The 13663-nt window shown below is 51.0% G+C and overlaps 2 protein-coding genes across 8 annotated transcripts in view; both read left to right on the top strand.

The window, feature by feature from the left end:
• Positions 1 to 8899, top strand: part of kif1ab (kinesin family member 1Ab) — a 16177-nt gene extending 7278 nt beyond the window's left edge. For 4 of the 7 annotated variants that reach the window (XM_029132265.3, XM_029132263.3, XM_029132266.3 and 1 more), the window contains 26 exons: positions 80 to 228; positions 344 to 522; positions 627 to 764; positions 840 to 958; positions 1037 to 1122; positions 1202 to 1337; positions 1423 to 1606; positions 1692 to 1782; positions 1860 to 1978; positions 2057 to 2112; positions 2218 to 2326; positions 2411 to 2477; positions 2556 to 2640; positions 2723 to 2828; positions 3054 to 3077; positions 3191 to 3305; positions 3401 to 3534; positions 3626 to 3687; positions 3768 to 3913; positions 4000 to 4209; positions 4293 to 4364; positions 4931 to 5040; positions 5130 to 5249; positions 5333 to 5525; positions 5602 to 5720; positions 5906 to 8899. In XM_029132265.3, coding sequence (XP_028988098.1) covers positions 80 to 228; positions 344 to 522; positions 627 to 764; positions 840 to 958; positions 1037 to 1122; positions 1202 to 1337; positions 1423 to 1606; positions 1692 to 1782; positions 1860 to 1978; positions 2057 to 2112; positions 2218 to 2326; positions 2411 to 2477; positions 2556 to 2640; positions 2723 to 2828; positions 3054 to 3077; positions 3191 to 3305; positions 3401 to 3534; positions 3626 to 3687; positions 3768 to 3913; positions 4000 to 4209; positions 4293 to 4364; positions 4931 to 5040; positions 5130 to 5249; positions 5333 to 5525; positions 5602 to 5720; positions 5906 to 5969 — 2993 coding nt within the window. In that variant the 3' untranslated portion in view covers positions 5970 to 8899. The remainder of the gene's footprint in view (positions 1 to 79; positions 229 to 343; positions 523 to 626; positions 765 to 839; positions 959 to 1036; positions 1123 to 1201; positions 1338 to 1422; positions 1607 to 1691; positions 1783 to 1859; positions 1979 to 2056; positions 2113 to 2217; positions 2327 to 2410; positions 2478 to 2555; positions 2641 to 2722; positions 2829 to 3053; positions 3078 to 3190; positions 3306 to 3400; positions 3535 to 3625; positions 3688 to 3767; positions 3914 to 3999; positions 4210 to 4292; positions 4365 to 4930; positions 5041 to 5129; positions 5250 to 5332; positions 5526 to 5601; positions 5721 to 5905) is intronic. The other 3 variants (XM_029132264.3, XM_041067985.2, XM_029132268.3) reach the window with 1 other exon arrangement.
• Positions 8900 to 9042: 143 nt separating this feature from the next.
• espnlb (espin like b) lies at positions 9043 to 13536 on the top strand. Its single transcript, XM_029132306.3, has 5 exons — positions 9043 to 10781; positions 10900 to 11017; positions 11163 to 11281; positions 11451 to 11630; positions 11703 to 13536. Exons 1-5 carry the CDS (start codon positions 10755 to 10757, stop codon positions 13230 to 13232), a joined length of 1974 nt encoding a protein of 657 aa, XP_028988139.1. The 5' UTR covers positions 9043 to 10754; the 3' UTR covers positions 13233 to 13536.
• Positions 13537 to 13663: the final 127 nt, after the last annotated feature.

The following is a 13663-nucleotide window of genomic DNA, read 5'->3' as shown; positions in this document are numbered from 1 at the left end:
TGGCTGCTCGTGCTTCCTCATCAGACATCCCGTCCGCTGTGTTCAGGTACTGACCTGTAGCGTGTCTCCTGCCCTGCAGTGCCGTGGACGAAGCGCGAGACCGAGCTGGCTCTGTGGGCCTTCAGGAAGTGGCGCTTCTACCAGTTCACGTCTCTCAGGGACTTACTTTGGGGCAACGCCATCTTCCTCAAGGAGGCCAACGCCATCAGCGTAGAGCTGAAGAAAAAGGTGGGACGCCGCGTTTCCTTCTGTTGTGTTGTGTGTGTGAGGCGTTCAGGGACCGTCCGGCGTGCGGGTCAGTTGTGTTCAGGTCGCTCATGTTGCTGTGCTGTGTCCTGAACAGGTGCAGTTCCAGTTCGTCCTGCTGACCGACACTCTCTACTCACCACTGCCCCCCGACCTGCTGCCGGCCAGCGAGGCTAAGGACCGGGAGCGCCGACCGTTCCCCCGGACCATCGTAGCCGTGGAAGTACAGGATCAGAAGAACGGGGCCACACATTACTGGACTCTGGAAAAACTCAGGTGCCTCAAATGAAACGATGCTTATCCCAGTTGCTGCTGCAGATCCATGTCTGTGAGGTGCATGGCCTGCATTGTCCTCATGGGTCTCCTGCTGCTCCGTGCAGACAGAGGCTGGACCTGATGAGGGAAATGTACGACCGCGCTGCGGAGCTCCCCAGCAGCGCGGTGGAGGACTGCGACCACGCCCTGACCGGAGGCGACCCCTTCTACGACCGCTTCCCGTGGTTCCGTCTGGTCGGCAGGTCCGTCGGGCGCTGGAGGCCGTGTTCATTTTAGCCCTTCTATTGCGTCGAAACTCAATCGGTTCCTCTCCTCAGGGCGTTCGTGTACCTGAGCAACCTGCTGTACCCCGTTCCCCTGGTGCACCGCGTCGCCATCGTCAGCGAGAAAGGGGAGGTGAAGGGCTTCCTCAGGGTGGCTGTGCAGGCCATCTCAGGTACCGCTCAGGGTCCGCACACGGTCAGACAGCGTGAACAAGTCATTGGAAAGGCGCTAACGCTCTGTCTCTTCTCAGCCGACGAGGAGGCGCCTGATTACGGCTCCGGCGTGAGGCAGTCAGGCACTGCCAAGATTTCCTTCGAGGACAAACAGTTTGAGAAGGTATTAAGTATCGTAACCTCTAATGAATATTGTAGTGTTGGAGTTGTGTGAGCGCTGACGGTTTCCTGCGTTCCCTCAGTTCCAGACGGAGTCGTGTCCTGGCAGCCTGTCTCACTCCAACACCTCCCAGGAGGAGCTTCGGATTGTGGAGGGGGAGGGGCAGAATGCCGACGTGGGGATCACCGCAGACGAAGTCAACAACAACACCTGCGCAGGTAAAAGAGACCTGAGCTCCAAGATGGAGCTATGATGCTAAATTCCTTTGCTAATGTTCCCACTGACTAGCTTTGTTTGCTGTAGCCTCGCTGGAGCCTCCCCACAGCCCCACCAAGAGCTTAGGCCCGGGTCTGGACCTCCCTCTGGACCTGTCTCCAGAGAAAGCTCTGTCCCACCTGAAGGTCGGCAGCACCTTCACCTTCAGGGTCACCGTCCTGCAGGCCTCCAGCATCTCCGCCGAGTACGCCGACATCTTCTGCCAGTTCAAGTGAGTGAACAGCGGCGCTCGAAGCTCCGTTGTGCTCCATTCGCAGCCGATGCTGCATTCTAACTCTGTGCTCGCTCTCGTCCAGCTTCATTCACCGCCACGACGAAGCTTTTTCCACCGAGCCGCTGAAGAACACGGGCAGAGGACCTCCGCTGGGCTTCTACCATGTCCAGAATGTGAGCAGCCCACTCTGCCCCCCCTGCTGGTTTGAGCCATTACTTGCAGCCACTCTAACGCCCCTGTTGTTGTCCAGATCACCGTGGAGGTGACCAAATCCTTCGTGGAGTACATTAAGACCCAGCCCATCGTCTTCGAGGTGTTCGGCCACTACCAGAAACAGGCTTTCCCTCCGCTGTGCAAAGATCTGATCAGGTCAGAGAGAAAGTTGACCCTTAGTACCAGTCAAACTATTTACGATTTTTGGATTAAACACTCGTCTTGGTTTCACAGTCCACTGAGACCTTCCAGGAGGCAGTTTCCAAGGGTGATGCCCTTGTCCAAACCAGGTGAGCAGTAAGAACATATCACTGCTAAGAACGGATCAATAGTAAAATAATACTATACAATATTGTCAACTTGCTGAACCCATTTCATTCATTCCACTTCTTTAGTGCCGGCCACAAAGCTCAGCACTCTGACCCGCTCCACTGCGGGACCTTGTCACGCCAAGTACGACCTCATGGTCTTCTTTGAGATCTGTGAGCTGGAGGCCAACGGAGAGTGAGTCTCGCCTTTGTGTTTTCCACCCGTTTTCAACTCTGGCTTCCAAACCTGAACGCTTACGTTCCACGTCTCCGTCTGCAGTTACATCCCCGCTGTTGTCGACCACAGAGGCGGGATGCCCTGCCACGGCACCTTCCTCTTACATCAGGTCTGACTTTGTTTTGTTTGGAAGGAATGAGTTCCTCGTAACTGGAGCTGCAGTAATAATCTGCCTTTCTGTCCACAGGGCATTCAGAGGAGGATCACGGTCACTATCGCTCACGAAACAGGCAATGATATTGAGTGGAAGGAGGTGAAGGAGCTGGTTATCGGTGAGTAATGGAGGAAATCTATGGCCACTCAACATTGTAATCGTAGCGTGTTGTCACTCTGACTTTGTTTTCTTTTAATCAGGACGTATCCGAAACACACCAGAGGCTGATGAGACGATCATCGACCCCAACATCCTTTCACTGAACATCCTGTCGTCTGGATATTTCTGGCCAAAGCACGACGACAAGTACGCATGTTTCATTCATTTAAAAGCCCACGATTCATAATTTAGACAAAACCACTGCTTGGAGTAGATTTTCCATCATTTTTGCTTCAATGTGCTTCTTATGATCACACTTTAGTTCCTTCAGTTCAGCTTGCATGGTCCATTATTGTTTGCCGAGTTTCAACTTTTAACCCCTGCAGTTAAAAGCTTCTAACTCATGTGTTTCTCTTTGTTCTTGAATGGCAGCGTCTCCTTGGGAGTTGATCATAGGTACAAATCACACTCATATTTATAATTTTATTATTTCCGCAAAACGAAGAGAAGCGGCCCGTGGGTTGATCCTGCGCTCGTCTCTCATAGCTCATCGCGTTTCTGTTTTTCAGAACCTTCTACCGCTTTGAGGCGGCGTGGGACAGCTCCATGCACAACTCTCTGCTCCTGAACAGAGTCACTCCGTACGGGGAGAAGATCTACATCACCCTCTCTGCTTATCTAGAGGTGCTGGGCAGTCCATGCAATGCCACAACTGTCCCCTAAAAACCCTCACATGAGCAGATTCTTATCGGTTTGTTTTTTTCTATATGTTTACCTAGATGGAGAATTGCACCCAGCCCACAGTCATCACCAAAGACTTCTGCATGGTGTTTTATTCCCGGGACACCAAGCTGCCAGCCTCGCGCTCCATCAGAAACCTGTTCAGCACCGGCTGCCTCCGGCCCTCGGAGAGGTTCAGATCCGTAGATTCACGTGCACAAAAACATTTAACGAGCTGTCTTTTCCAAGAGCCAGGTTTCAGGTCTTATCTCTTTCCATCGCAGCAACCGCGTAACAGGCGTCTATGAAATAACCCTGTGCTACGTGGCAGACAATGGGAGTCCAGGTGAGAGCGTCATCCGCCAAGCTACGGTAAATGCTAGACGGCGCTCTACATACTGAGCGTGTGCTGCTGTGGGTGTGCAGGCATGCAGCGCCGCCGCCGCCGCGTGCTGGACACCTCGGTGGCGTACGTCAGAGGGGAGGAGAACCTGGCCGGGTGGAGGCCCCGCAGCGACAGCCTAATCCTGGACCACCAGTGGGAGCTGGAGAAACTCAGCCTCCTGCAGGAGGTGGGCTGAGACCGGAACCGGCACGGAAGGCGACCCCCTGTGGTGCACTGGTGCTTTTTGGCTGACTGCTGCGATTGTGGCTGCAGGTGGAGAAGACCAGGCACTACCTGCTGCTGAGGGAGAAGCTGGAGGCGACTCTGCAGGCGGGACAGGACGCGCTCTGCAAGAGCGGCGACATCGGCGACTTCGCAAAGAGTCCCGTCCTCGGTCACAGCCCCGGCAGCAGCAGCGGCGGCGGCAGCTGCGGCACTGCGCTCGACAGCCCCAACCAGAGGCAGAGGGAGCTGGCTGCCAAGGTGACCGGAACCTCTGTCCGAGCTCACGTATGATCCGATACGGTCTCCATCTGGTTCTAAACACGAGCGCGCTCCTCTTGCAGTGTCTGCGTCTGCTGATGCACACCTTCAACAGGGAGTACAGCCAGGTGAGCAGCAGTGCCAGTGAGAGCAAGGTGAGCCCCAGCCCAGGCCCCGTGACCCGGCCCGCTAACCCCTCAGAACCTGCCCGCTACCGCTGTACCCTGAACGTTAAGGTCCCGCACCTTTTGTGTTTCCACTCAGCAGACCTGGGTTAACTATCACTCATAAAGTGCTTGTTTGATCCAGCAGGAGAACAAACACTTTAATAGTGACCTCGGCCTGCTGCTTTACTCCGACCAGACCCCCCCCCCCCCCCCCCCCTCATATTTTACCCCTTCTATTAATTCACTATTCATCCAACCTCATCCTTTACTGTCCTTAAAGGCTGCGAGGCTTCGACTAACCCTCTGTTACGCCTGCATGTCTACTCTAACCCACGATGAGTGAGGGGCTCTTAGCCATAATGAGGAGTACAGTGGTTCAGCGATGGTTCTGCTCTGCTAGAAAAGAAAAAGGCCCAATGTGTGACTGCGCTGTTTTCTGGACGCGTGTCCGCGTGCTACGTGCTTAATCGCCTGCCGTTGTGTTCTGTGTGTCTTCGTGTTGCGTGCCTCGTCGCCTGCGTGCGTGCGTGCGTCCGTGCGCCTGTGTTTCGCAGCTCTCGGAGATGTCGGCGTCGCTCATGAGAGACTCGTCGTCCTCTGGGCTGAGCACCATCACCCCGTCCTCCACCTGCCCCTCTCTGGTGGAGGGACACTATGACATCAGGTTTGCAACCTCATGCACGTGATCATTTATTAGACACCTAAGCATTTTATTTTCTTTTATTTTATTGTGTCCATGTTGGATTTGTGCAGACACGCTGAGCCCAGTTCTGGAGCCTCTACCCCAGACCTGGACCCGTACAGCCCAGTGGACAGGAAGAAAGTCCTCAGAGGGTGCACCTTTGTTCCAGACATACAGGAGATTCGCGTCAGGTCAGACGTCACCGCCTTTTTACAACGGCAACTCTGATTCTGCTTAGCTCGGCCTTTTATCTCTTGCATCTCGTCGCGCGCAGCCCCATCGTGTCCAAGAAGGGCTACCTGCACTTCCTGGAGCCCCACACCAGCGGCTGGGTGCGGCGCTACGTGGTGGTGCGCCGGCCCTACGTCTACCTGTACCGCAGCGAGCGGGACAGCGTGGAGAGGGCCGTGATCAACCTGTCGTCCGCCAAGGTGGAGTACAGCGAGGACAAGCAGACCCTGCTGCGGGTACGAGCAACGACGCGCCCCGGGCTTTTGAGTAAGTGACCAGCCCGGCTGACCGCGGTGCACTTTGTGTGTCCAGACCCCCAACACGTTCGCCGTGTGCACCGAGCATCGCGGGATACTGCTGCAGGCCACCAACGACAAGGAGATGCACGACTGGCTGTACGCGTTCAACCCTCTGCTAGCCGGCTCCATCAGGTGAGCAGTGGCGTCGCGCTCATTTAAACCCAGCCCCAGATTGCGTTTCAGGCTTGATTAACGCTCGAGTCGTTCTAAAGCCCCAGCGGGTGAAATTAAGCAGGACAAAGTGGATTCACGCTTTCCAACGGAGACACGCGCGCGACGATGTCTCTTACTCCGGTCGCTTTGTCTTCTGTCGTCAGGTCAAAGCTCTCCCGCAGGAAGTCGGCCCAGTCCGTGCCGGTGGCGACGGCGCAGAGGATCTGAGAGACGAATGACCCCGGAGGAGGACGGCGACCAAACCGGACAATACAATCGAAACTCTCAGATCTCCATCCTGCTCTGCGGAACAGCGACCGTATAAGCCGACCTATACATAGGAGCATTTAGTTCCCCTTCTGTATGACATCACTCAGTTGCTCATCCTGAACCCCTTTTTTCGCAGTTGACACCTCAGACCCTGCATGGTGTGCTCCCTCCTGACCTTTAGAAGAACACATAGGAAAGCCTAACGAGCTAAATGCTATAATTAGATCTGTCCTCCCTCTCTCTCTCTCTCTCTCTCTCTCTCTCGCTCGCTCGCTCGCTCTCTTTCCGCTGCTGGGCCTTGGGACTAGTTTGGATTTCTACATGTAGAAAAGCACGGTCCACGAGCAGACGACCTCCCTGTAGGAAGCAGAAAGAGGCCCCCGCTCATTTCTACTGAATACCAGCGAGCGAGCGGGGGAAGCTCAGCGTTTTTTCTCTGCGTAGACGTGTGTAAAGTGCAGGGACGCTGGCTCCACGTGCGTCCGTCATACACCAACTGTACATTTACCTCAGCGTGAAACGGCTTGGTGCTCGACGGCATCGAGTATTGGCTCGGCTGCAGATACCTGGCACGCGATGGGTCATTTTACCTGTAAAGTAGCAAATGAGGGACGAGTGGGTGAAGCTGCGTCTGTGTTTCAACTCCTTCTGATGAAAACTGGGCTCGTTGGCTAGACTAAGGCAAAATAACCACCACCAGGAGAGATGCTCACGCCCTTGCCTTGTTCTTGGTATGTGCTTTTTTTTTACAGTATGCCTCGTGCATATGCCCGTGAATAAAAACCTGATTTACTGTCGCTGTTGTAGGTTTGCAGCGCTGTTACGTACGTGTGAAAAGAAACACAGAGCACTCTTGATGCATGGCACTTTATTGTCTTTATTGAGTTAATGTCTCGAATCACTCACACAGTTGTTTTAACCAAAGCGTCATTTTTGTCATATGAGTTTGTCCACTGTGTCGTTCACGCACAGCTTTTTAAAGCGAATAGTTCAACATCTACGATCGGGCACATGTCCCTAAGAAGGTTGAATGGTCCAACTTTAATTGAATGAGTCACCGAATCCACCTGAGATGTTTTATATGGTGCCGTAAATACGCAGAGAAACAGATGTGACAGATGTGTTTGATGTTTACTGAGGAAGCGCTTGCTCTGTCTGCAGCAGAGACGCTACGTGTAGTAAGTCAGCGTCTCCTCCCGTAGCCAAGCTCCACGCTCCGACCATCCTGGACCCAACCGTTGGAAGAGTTGCTTTGTCCGTGCACCAGATAGTGCCTCCCCTTCTTCTCCTCCTTGTCGCTCCTTCATCGTCTGTGACGTCAAGACTTTTAGCATCTTATATAGAGTGATAGTGGACGCAACAAATAGCTTAGGCTTTTTTAACTGACGCTAAGTGAATTTTATCAGCGATGCTCTAATACATGGGTATAGCCTGTAATGGTGGTAGTCGAGTGTGTGTATCTCATTATCATTGAGAAGGCTTTTGTACTGTAGCTGCTACTGTAGATCTGACATCCTGTGCAGAGACATGTTGAATAGCTGTGCCGTTGTTACGACTTTGTGTTCAGGGAAGCTTTTACCTGTCTGTTATTTTGAAGCTTACAAAGATGACCCCAAGCATGAAGGTTTTAATTGTAATAATTGAAAAATGACCCGCATCTCTTTGCTAGAGAGATAAGTGTGACTTCCTCCAAAGACATGGCCGTCCAGCCGTGCGGTCGTTCACACACAGCGTTGAGGTCTCTCTGCCACAGGCCGAACAACCTGCTGAGCAGAGCAGCCCAATGCGTTCAAACCTCTAGAAGCTCTGAAAGGCTTTTACTTTGGTTTTTACATCTTGTGGCTTTATTGTGGTTCCCGTGTGTTCATTGGGATTACACCTTGTGTTTCTCACTGTTTTGGGTCATCTTTGTCATCCAATCAGCTTTGTTTCGTGAACTGCTTATAGATATATGTAAAAGACATGTTGTCTGCTGGAACAGAAGACAGTTTAATGTTTTAAAGGGGGCGTTATGTTCCTCAGTGTGTTCTCACCTCATGCACAAAGCATCTTTATTTATTATATATATAATATTTAGAATAAGAATGTATGGTTTTGGGTTGAAACCATTAGGGCCCTCTTTTGACATTGTGCCATTTTTGCTTTTGCAATCACACCACTAGCACTGCACCAAATCACATAGTGTTTAAGTTGCAGCTGGCGGATGGCCAGCAATGCTTCCAGCCCTAGTAGTTTCAGGGTCTCACCTTAAAAACACATGGCTTTAGTGCACTGGCCAATGAATAGTTGAAGCGTTGATTCATTCATATTTGGCTGCTTTTATGTGTCATAGCTCTGGATCGACGCATGCGGGTCCGCTTACCTTCCGCTGTCCCTCTCTCCTGCCTTACCGCTTGCTAATGACAACAGCTTTCCCCGAAGTGCTGCTTGTAAAGTATTGTCATTCATGATCCCTGTAATGACTAACTGGAAACCTTCCTCTTGGCTCTGTCTTGTATATAAATGGAGATTTTCTGTGTTGGGTCCCATCACACAGATGATATTAACTCTCTCTTCCTTGTATACCATGATGAATAAGAATAACAGGCCTGCTGCTTGGTCACGCGTCGCCCCAGAGGTCGAGGTGCCGACGGGGGATCAGTTTTGCACGTTTCAGCTCAGTGTGAGTGAGATGGTTGTCATGGACCACGTTAATGATCCCCAGTTTGGCACTTTTGCTCTGAGCGGCTCGACAGAAGCAGATACAGGGCCCAGTCTGTGATGAAGTCTAAATCTCAGTGCTCACGTTTATCTCTTGAGTGTTCTGGAGTTCCTACTCATGTCTGTGGACACGTAACTAAAGTTGTGAAGATAAAAAAGGCGAATAAATAAATTAGTGTTGAAACTTCTTTAATGCCTAAGTGTCATTTTAATTGTTTCCGTCTGTCGTGCGCTGCTCTCCATTATTGATTCTGAACTCCCCATGTGCTCGGCTGCAGCGGGGCCTCTCACACTAATCTCCTAACAGAGGCTGGAATACTGGGCTCCACACAAAAGCCCTGGTCAGGGGCAGCTACTGTACCTCCCATCAGGCACTGGGGTTATATAACAATGCAAAGATTCTCTAAAATGCATGTTTAATATTTAATATGTGCAGTGTTTCCATATCTCTAGTCAGAAGCAGATGTCAGTTGCACTGTCTCGTTCTTGAAAGGAATATTTGTTATATTAATTATTAGCCCATTTACAGTGCACAAATACACTTATACTGTAACATGTAGACACACACAAGCCTCATATACTCATATCTGCATTGCTGCAAACACATCATCACACCTGAGCCGTAGAAACAGACTCTGTCAAATGGGTGACGTTTTAATGACGTTAGGAGTCGCGCTCGCGCCAGTGACTGCCATCTTGTGTTGCGAGTGTGAAGCCGCTACCTGAGCTCACTGAGAGGCGCGCACGTGCACACAGGCAGTGACACCTGCTCCGCCGGCTGCACCCGACGGTGCTGCCTACACGCTGTGCATCCGCAGCTCCACCGTCCTATACCTTCAGGTGCGGGTTACTTTATCCCACCTCTTTAATTATGCACGTGAAGAATGCCCCCTGTCTGAGGTTTGGGTCCAGGTGATGCTGCTTCTTGCTGTTACTTTTTATTGGCTGCTTCCGAGCGAAGAGACAACAACCTCTGGATTTTTGTCCTTCTTCCTGTGTTTCCCTAAGAAAAATCAATATACACAGTTTTTCCACGATTTTATTTTTCATCTGGCGCAGAGTTGGTGGTTCTCCAGTTTCAGGACTAGATTGTAAGTACTGTAATGACATGTTATAAAGATGGTTGAATATATATTAGGACATTAGAACAATTTAGTGAAACAATTTGCAAATTTAAATGTAAAATATGACTAATCAGATTTAATGTTAATGGTATTAAATTGTAACCTAGCAAGAAAGTCTAACTTTTATTACTCTTATTATTAGATTACTGTCTTTCTGGAATGTGCTGGATAAGACACAACCAACAAAACATTTGTGACGCAGCAGATGTAATAAAACGTTTGTTTAAAAAATATAATGCATACTTATGCTATATGTGTATTGAACTCTCTAAACTAGTGACTATATGTGTGTACATTAACATTTCACTGAGCTACTGTACCAGTGAGAATGCATCTGGCCTCTTACGCTGCAGAGTGCATTTAATTTGGCGAGTATTTGGGCTATTGAATGGCATGGAGCCTGTGAAAAAATCCTGTGAATCAGTAAGGTTACCTGAAGCAGGATATCATGTCTCCCCAAACTCTAACATGCTTTCTCTTGCACCCTGTGTGGGCTACGCTACATTCACTCCCCGGAGTCGGCTTTCACCACTTCTTGTTTATGTTCCAAGTGCCACGATCTGTGCTTCATATTGACTGTGTGTGTGTGTGTGTGTGTGTGTGTGTGTGCGTGCGTGCGTGCGTGCGTGCGTGCGTGCGTGCGTGCGTGCGTGCGTGTGTGTGTGTGCGTGTGTGTGTGTGCTCCACCCTCATCTGAGATGGTATCTACACACATTTGATCCAAGTAATCAGCAGTGGACAGATGGAAAGATAGGGATAGATGGAAAACAAGTGGGACAGATCATAGTTTCCCACCCCAGCACCGCATGACCTCATTCTCTTATACCATTACTTGGACTGTGCTTGATTCATTTGGTTCCTTTTGTCCTATCTGCCATTTTCAGACAGAAGAGCTTCATCTGCTTTCGGAATAAGCTGCATGGAAGTCAGCATGGAAAACACCAAGGTGACAAGTCGCGTAGATCTTATTTCCAACCGACATCTTGACTCATCAAAAAAGTTTGAAAAAGCCTGAAACTGTAGAGTAGAGTAATACAGAAGCCTGCTGTGTGTTTGTCCAGCAGCCGGTGAAGGAGGTGCTCCCTCTGCCTCGCCACCCGGCCTCATATCCCATGGACCCTGCTGTCACTTCAACAAAGGCCACCATAGGCTCCATCCAGCATATTCAAGTGGCCTCCTCCGGTGACCAACGACAACAGGAGATCACATATGTGCATTTAGTATAAGAGGAGAAGATAGCATGACCATAATGAAGCAAAAAATGAATTTTACGTGTTACTATTCTAAACAAAGTTGACCTTTGACCTTTTATTCTTTGTGTTTTCAGTGGTGGCATCCTTGAACCATCTGAAGCCTCCACAGCGGGACCTCACCCTGATGTCCCGGATGAAGTCCGTCAAGTCTCTGAGACACGCTGGCTTTAGTGCAGTGTTCACTGGACAAGTGGTGAGCTGGATAAAAAAACACAGTTCAGGCAGTTTCTAGGGTTAAATACATTAGTAATGTACAAGTAACGTTAGTCAGATTCAGGTGTCAGATCATGGGATTAAAATTGTGTTGACCTCTGTGAGCCCAGCGGCGTCACTGACTGTCTTCTATCTTTTACCGCTGACAGAAGCCTGACAGTGAAAAGGTTCTGGAGGAGGCGCCGCCCGCGGACGTGATCGTGGCTGACATCGACTCCCTGGTGCCCACCCACGACGAAGCGGGTCGGCCCATCGCCGAGTGGAAGCGCCAGGTGATGGTGCGGCAGCTGCAGTCCAGACTGCAGGATGAAGAAGAACTGAGGGGACAGGTACAAACTGTGACACCTGGTGCTGCAACATGTTAGTCAGACAGAAGCCTTTGCTAAAAGTCTCTCTTCCAGGACATTTCCAGGGACTGCGTATCAGTGGACGGCTGGAAGTACTCGCAAACCCACGATGCCGTGCTGGGGCCTTTCGGTGAGCTGCTGACCGAGCATGACCTGATTTACCTGCAGCAGCAGATTGAGGCTGTTTCCCTGCAGAAGCGCTGCCAGGCCTATGAGCAGGAGCTGACCAGGCTGACCGACGAGCTGAGGGCCATTTTACCCGATCCCATTGTCAACATCTCCCTCAACAAGGAAATCCTGCAGCAGATGAACGCGGACGGGGCGACGCACGCGGCCCTGCCGGTCCTGTGCGGCCGCGTCTCGGACCTCGTCAAGGGTCTGTCGCTGCTGGTGGCGAATCTGAGCCGGACCACACCAGAGGAAGGCACAGAGAAGAACGTGAACGGGTCGCGCGGGGTCAAGGATAGTTCAAGAAGTGATTTACGTCAGAGGCCGTCGCAACGCGGCCGAGGGTCGATGCCGGCGACCTCTAGTGGATGCAGAGTGCCTCACATAGGGATGGAGTCTGCTTTTAGTTACCATCTGGAGACCAACAGCTACAGCGCCATGCAGAGAGAGAGGGTGCAGAGGGAGATCCAGCAGTCTGGGGTGTCGGTCCGAGAGCTCAGGAACAACTTTGAGGGTCAGATCGGAGCGATTTATCCCTTCGCTGGCGTTGTGACAGGAGGCCAAGGGGCGAAAGCTTCACCGAGGGAGAAGAATGACCACAAACCTAAGCCTGTGGTGGAGACGACCAGCTTGAGGAAGGAGCGCATCGTGCTGCTGTTCCTGAGCCACTGGAAGAGGTCGGCGTACGCCATTTCCCTTCGAGCCGCGAAGCGGACGCGAGGCGAGGAAGCAGAACCGGGTCGGGCGGCAGCGGCGCCTCAGCCGAGGATCAGCTCCATGTTTCAGTTCTGCCAACAGCGAGGTGCAGTGGACAAGATCCTGAGCTCCTGGAAACATAAGCTGGACGTCAGCAATGGGCTCAACCGTGCATCCAAGCGTTTGCCCTTATCTGACTCCCAGAGACCCCCCTCCAGAGTCATCTTCTCCCCAGAGCAGTTCCTGCCTGAAGTAGATGGTGTGGCTGTGCGCTACGATGACCTGAGCCTTGACCTCTTCATGCTGGGATACTTTCACATCCTAGAGGAGGAGCTGTCGCCGGAGGAGAGGAAGATGAGGCATCTCCTCTGCTTCGAAGTCTTTGACCATGTCGGCACGTTCCCCTGGGAGACGGTGAGAGACTTCCACAAAGCCGTTCTGCAGGAGATCCAGGCGGGGAGGCGGCAGTGGGGCGACGGCTTCGAGGATGTTAAAATGAGCTTCTTTGGGGAGTCGGGGTTATGCCACCGTCCTTCCTCTTCATCATCGCCGAAAGGGGTTCCAGTAGCTCAAGCTGCCAGTCAGGAGCAGAGCAGCAGGGACGCAGACTTCTCCTGCTTCAACAACCAAGACATTTGTAAATATATTGACCGCAGCTTTGCTTTCTGGAAGGAGAAGGAGGCAGAGCTCTTTGACTTTGGACAGAGGTCCCCAACTTAAATGTGATCCGAAGGGAACACATGTATTATTACTGTAAACAGAACCTCAGGGTTTTTTGTGAAGTAACAAAAATATTTTCTTGTATAAATTGATATTTGATGTCAAAGTAAAGGGATATTTATATGAAATATTACTCTAAGCATAAAGAAAAACATCCTCCTCCCTGAGTAATCATGAGTTGTGGTGTGGAGTCACACAGCAAGTTAATCTTTTATAAGATAAATATTTGTTTGTGTTTTTGTAGTTTTGCAACATCATTATTCGTGTGAAAGAGAAATTAAAATAAAGAACAATAAAATCAAATAAAAACAAAAACTAGGAAGGACTTCTTAGTGATTTCAAATCCAACTTTAATACCACGGTTCTAGTTCTAGGTGCCGTAGAAAGGTAGGGGATAGAAATAGGTGAGGTCGCGCAGGCGCAGAAGCTCC

The sequence above is a fragment of the Betta splendens genome, chromosome 17, assembly GCF_900634795.4.
Source record: "Betta splendens chromosome 17, fBetSpl5.4, whole genome shotgun sequence".
NCBI lineage: Eukaryota > Metazoa > Chordata > Actinopteri > Anabantiformes > Osphronemidae > Betta > Betta splendens.
Note: the sequence above shows the minus strand (reverse complement) of the source record. Positions and strands in the feature narration are given on the sequence as shown.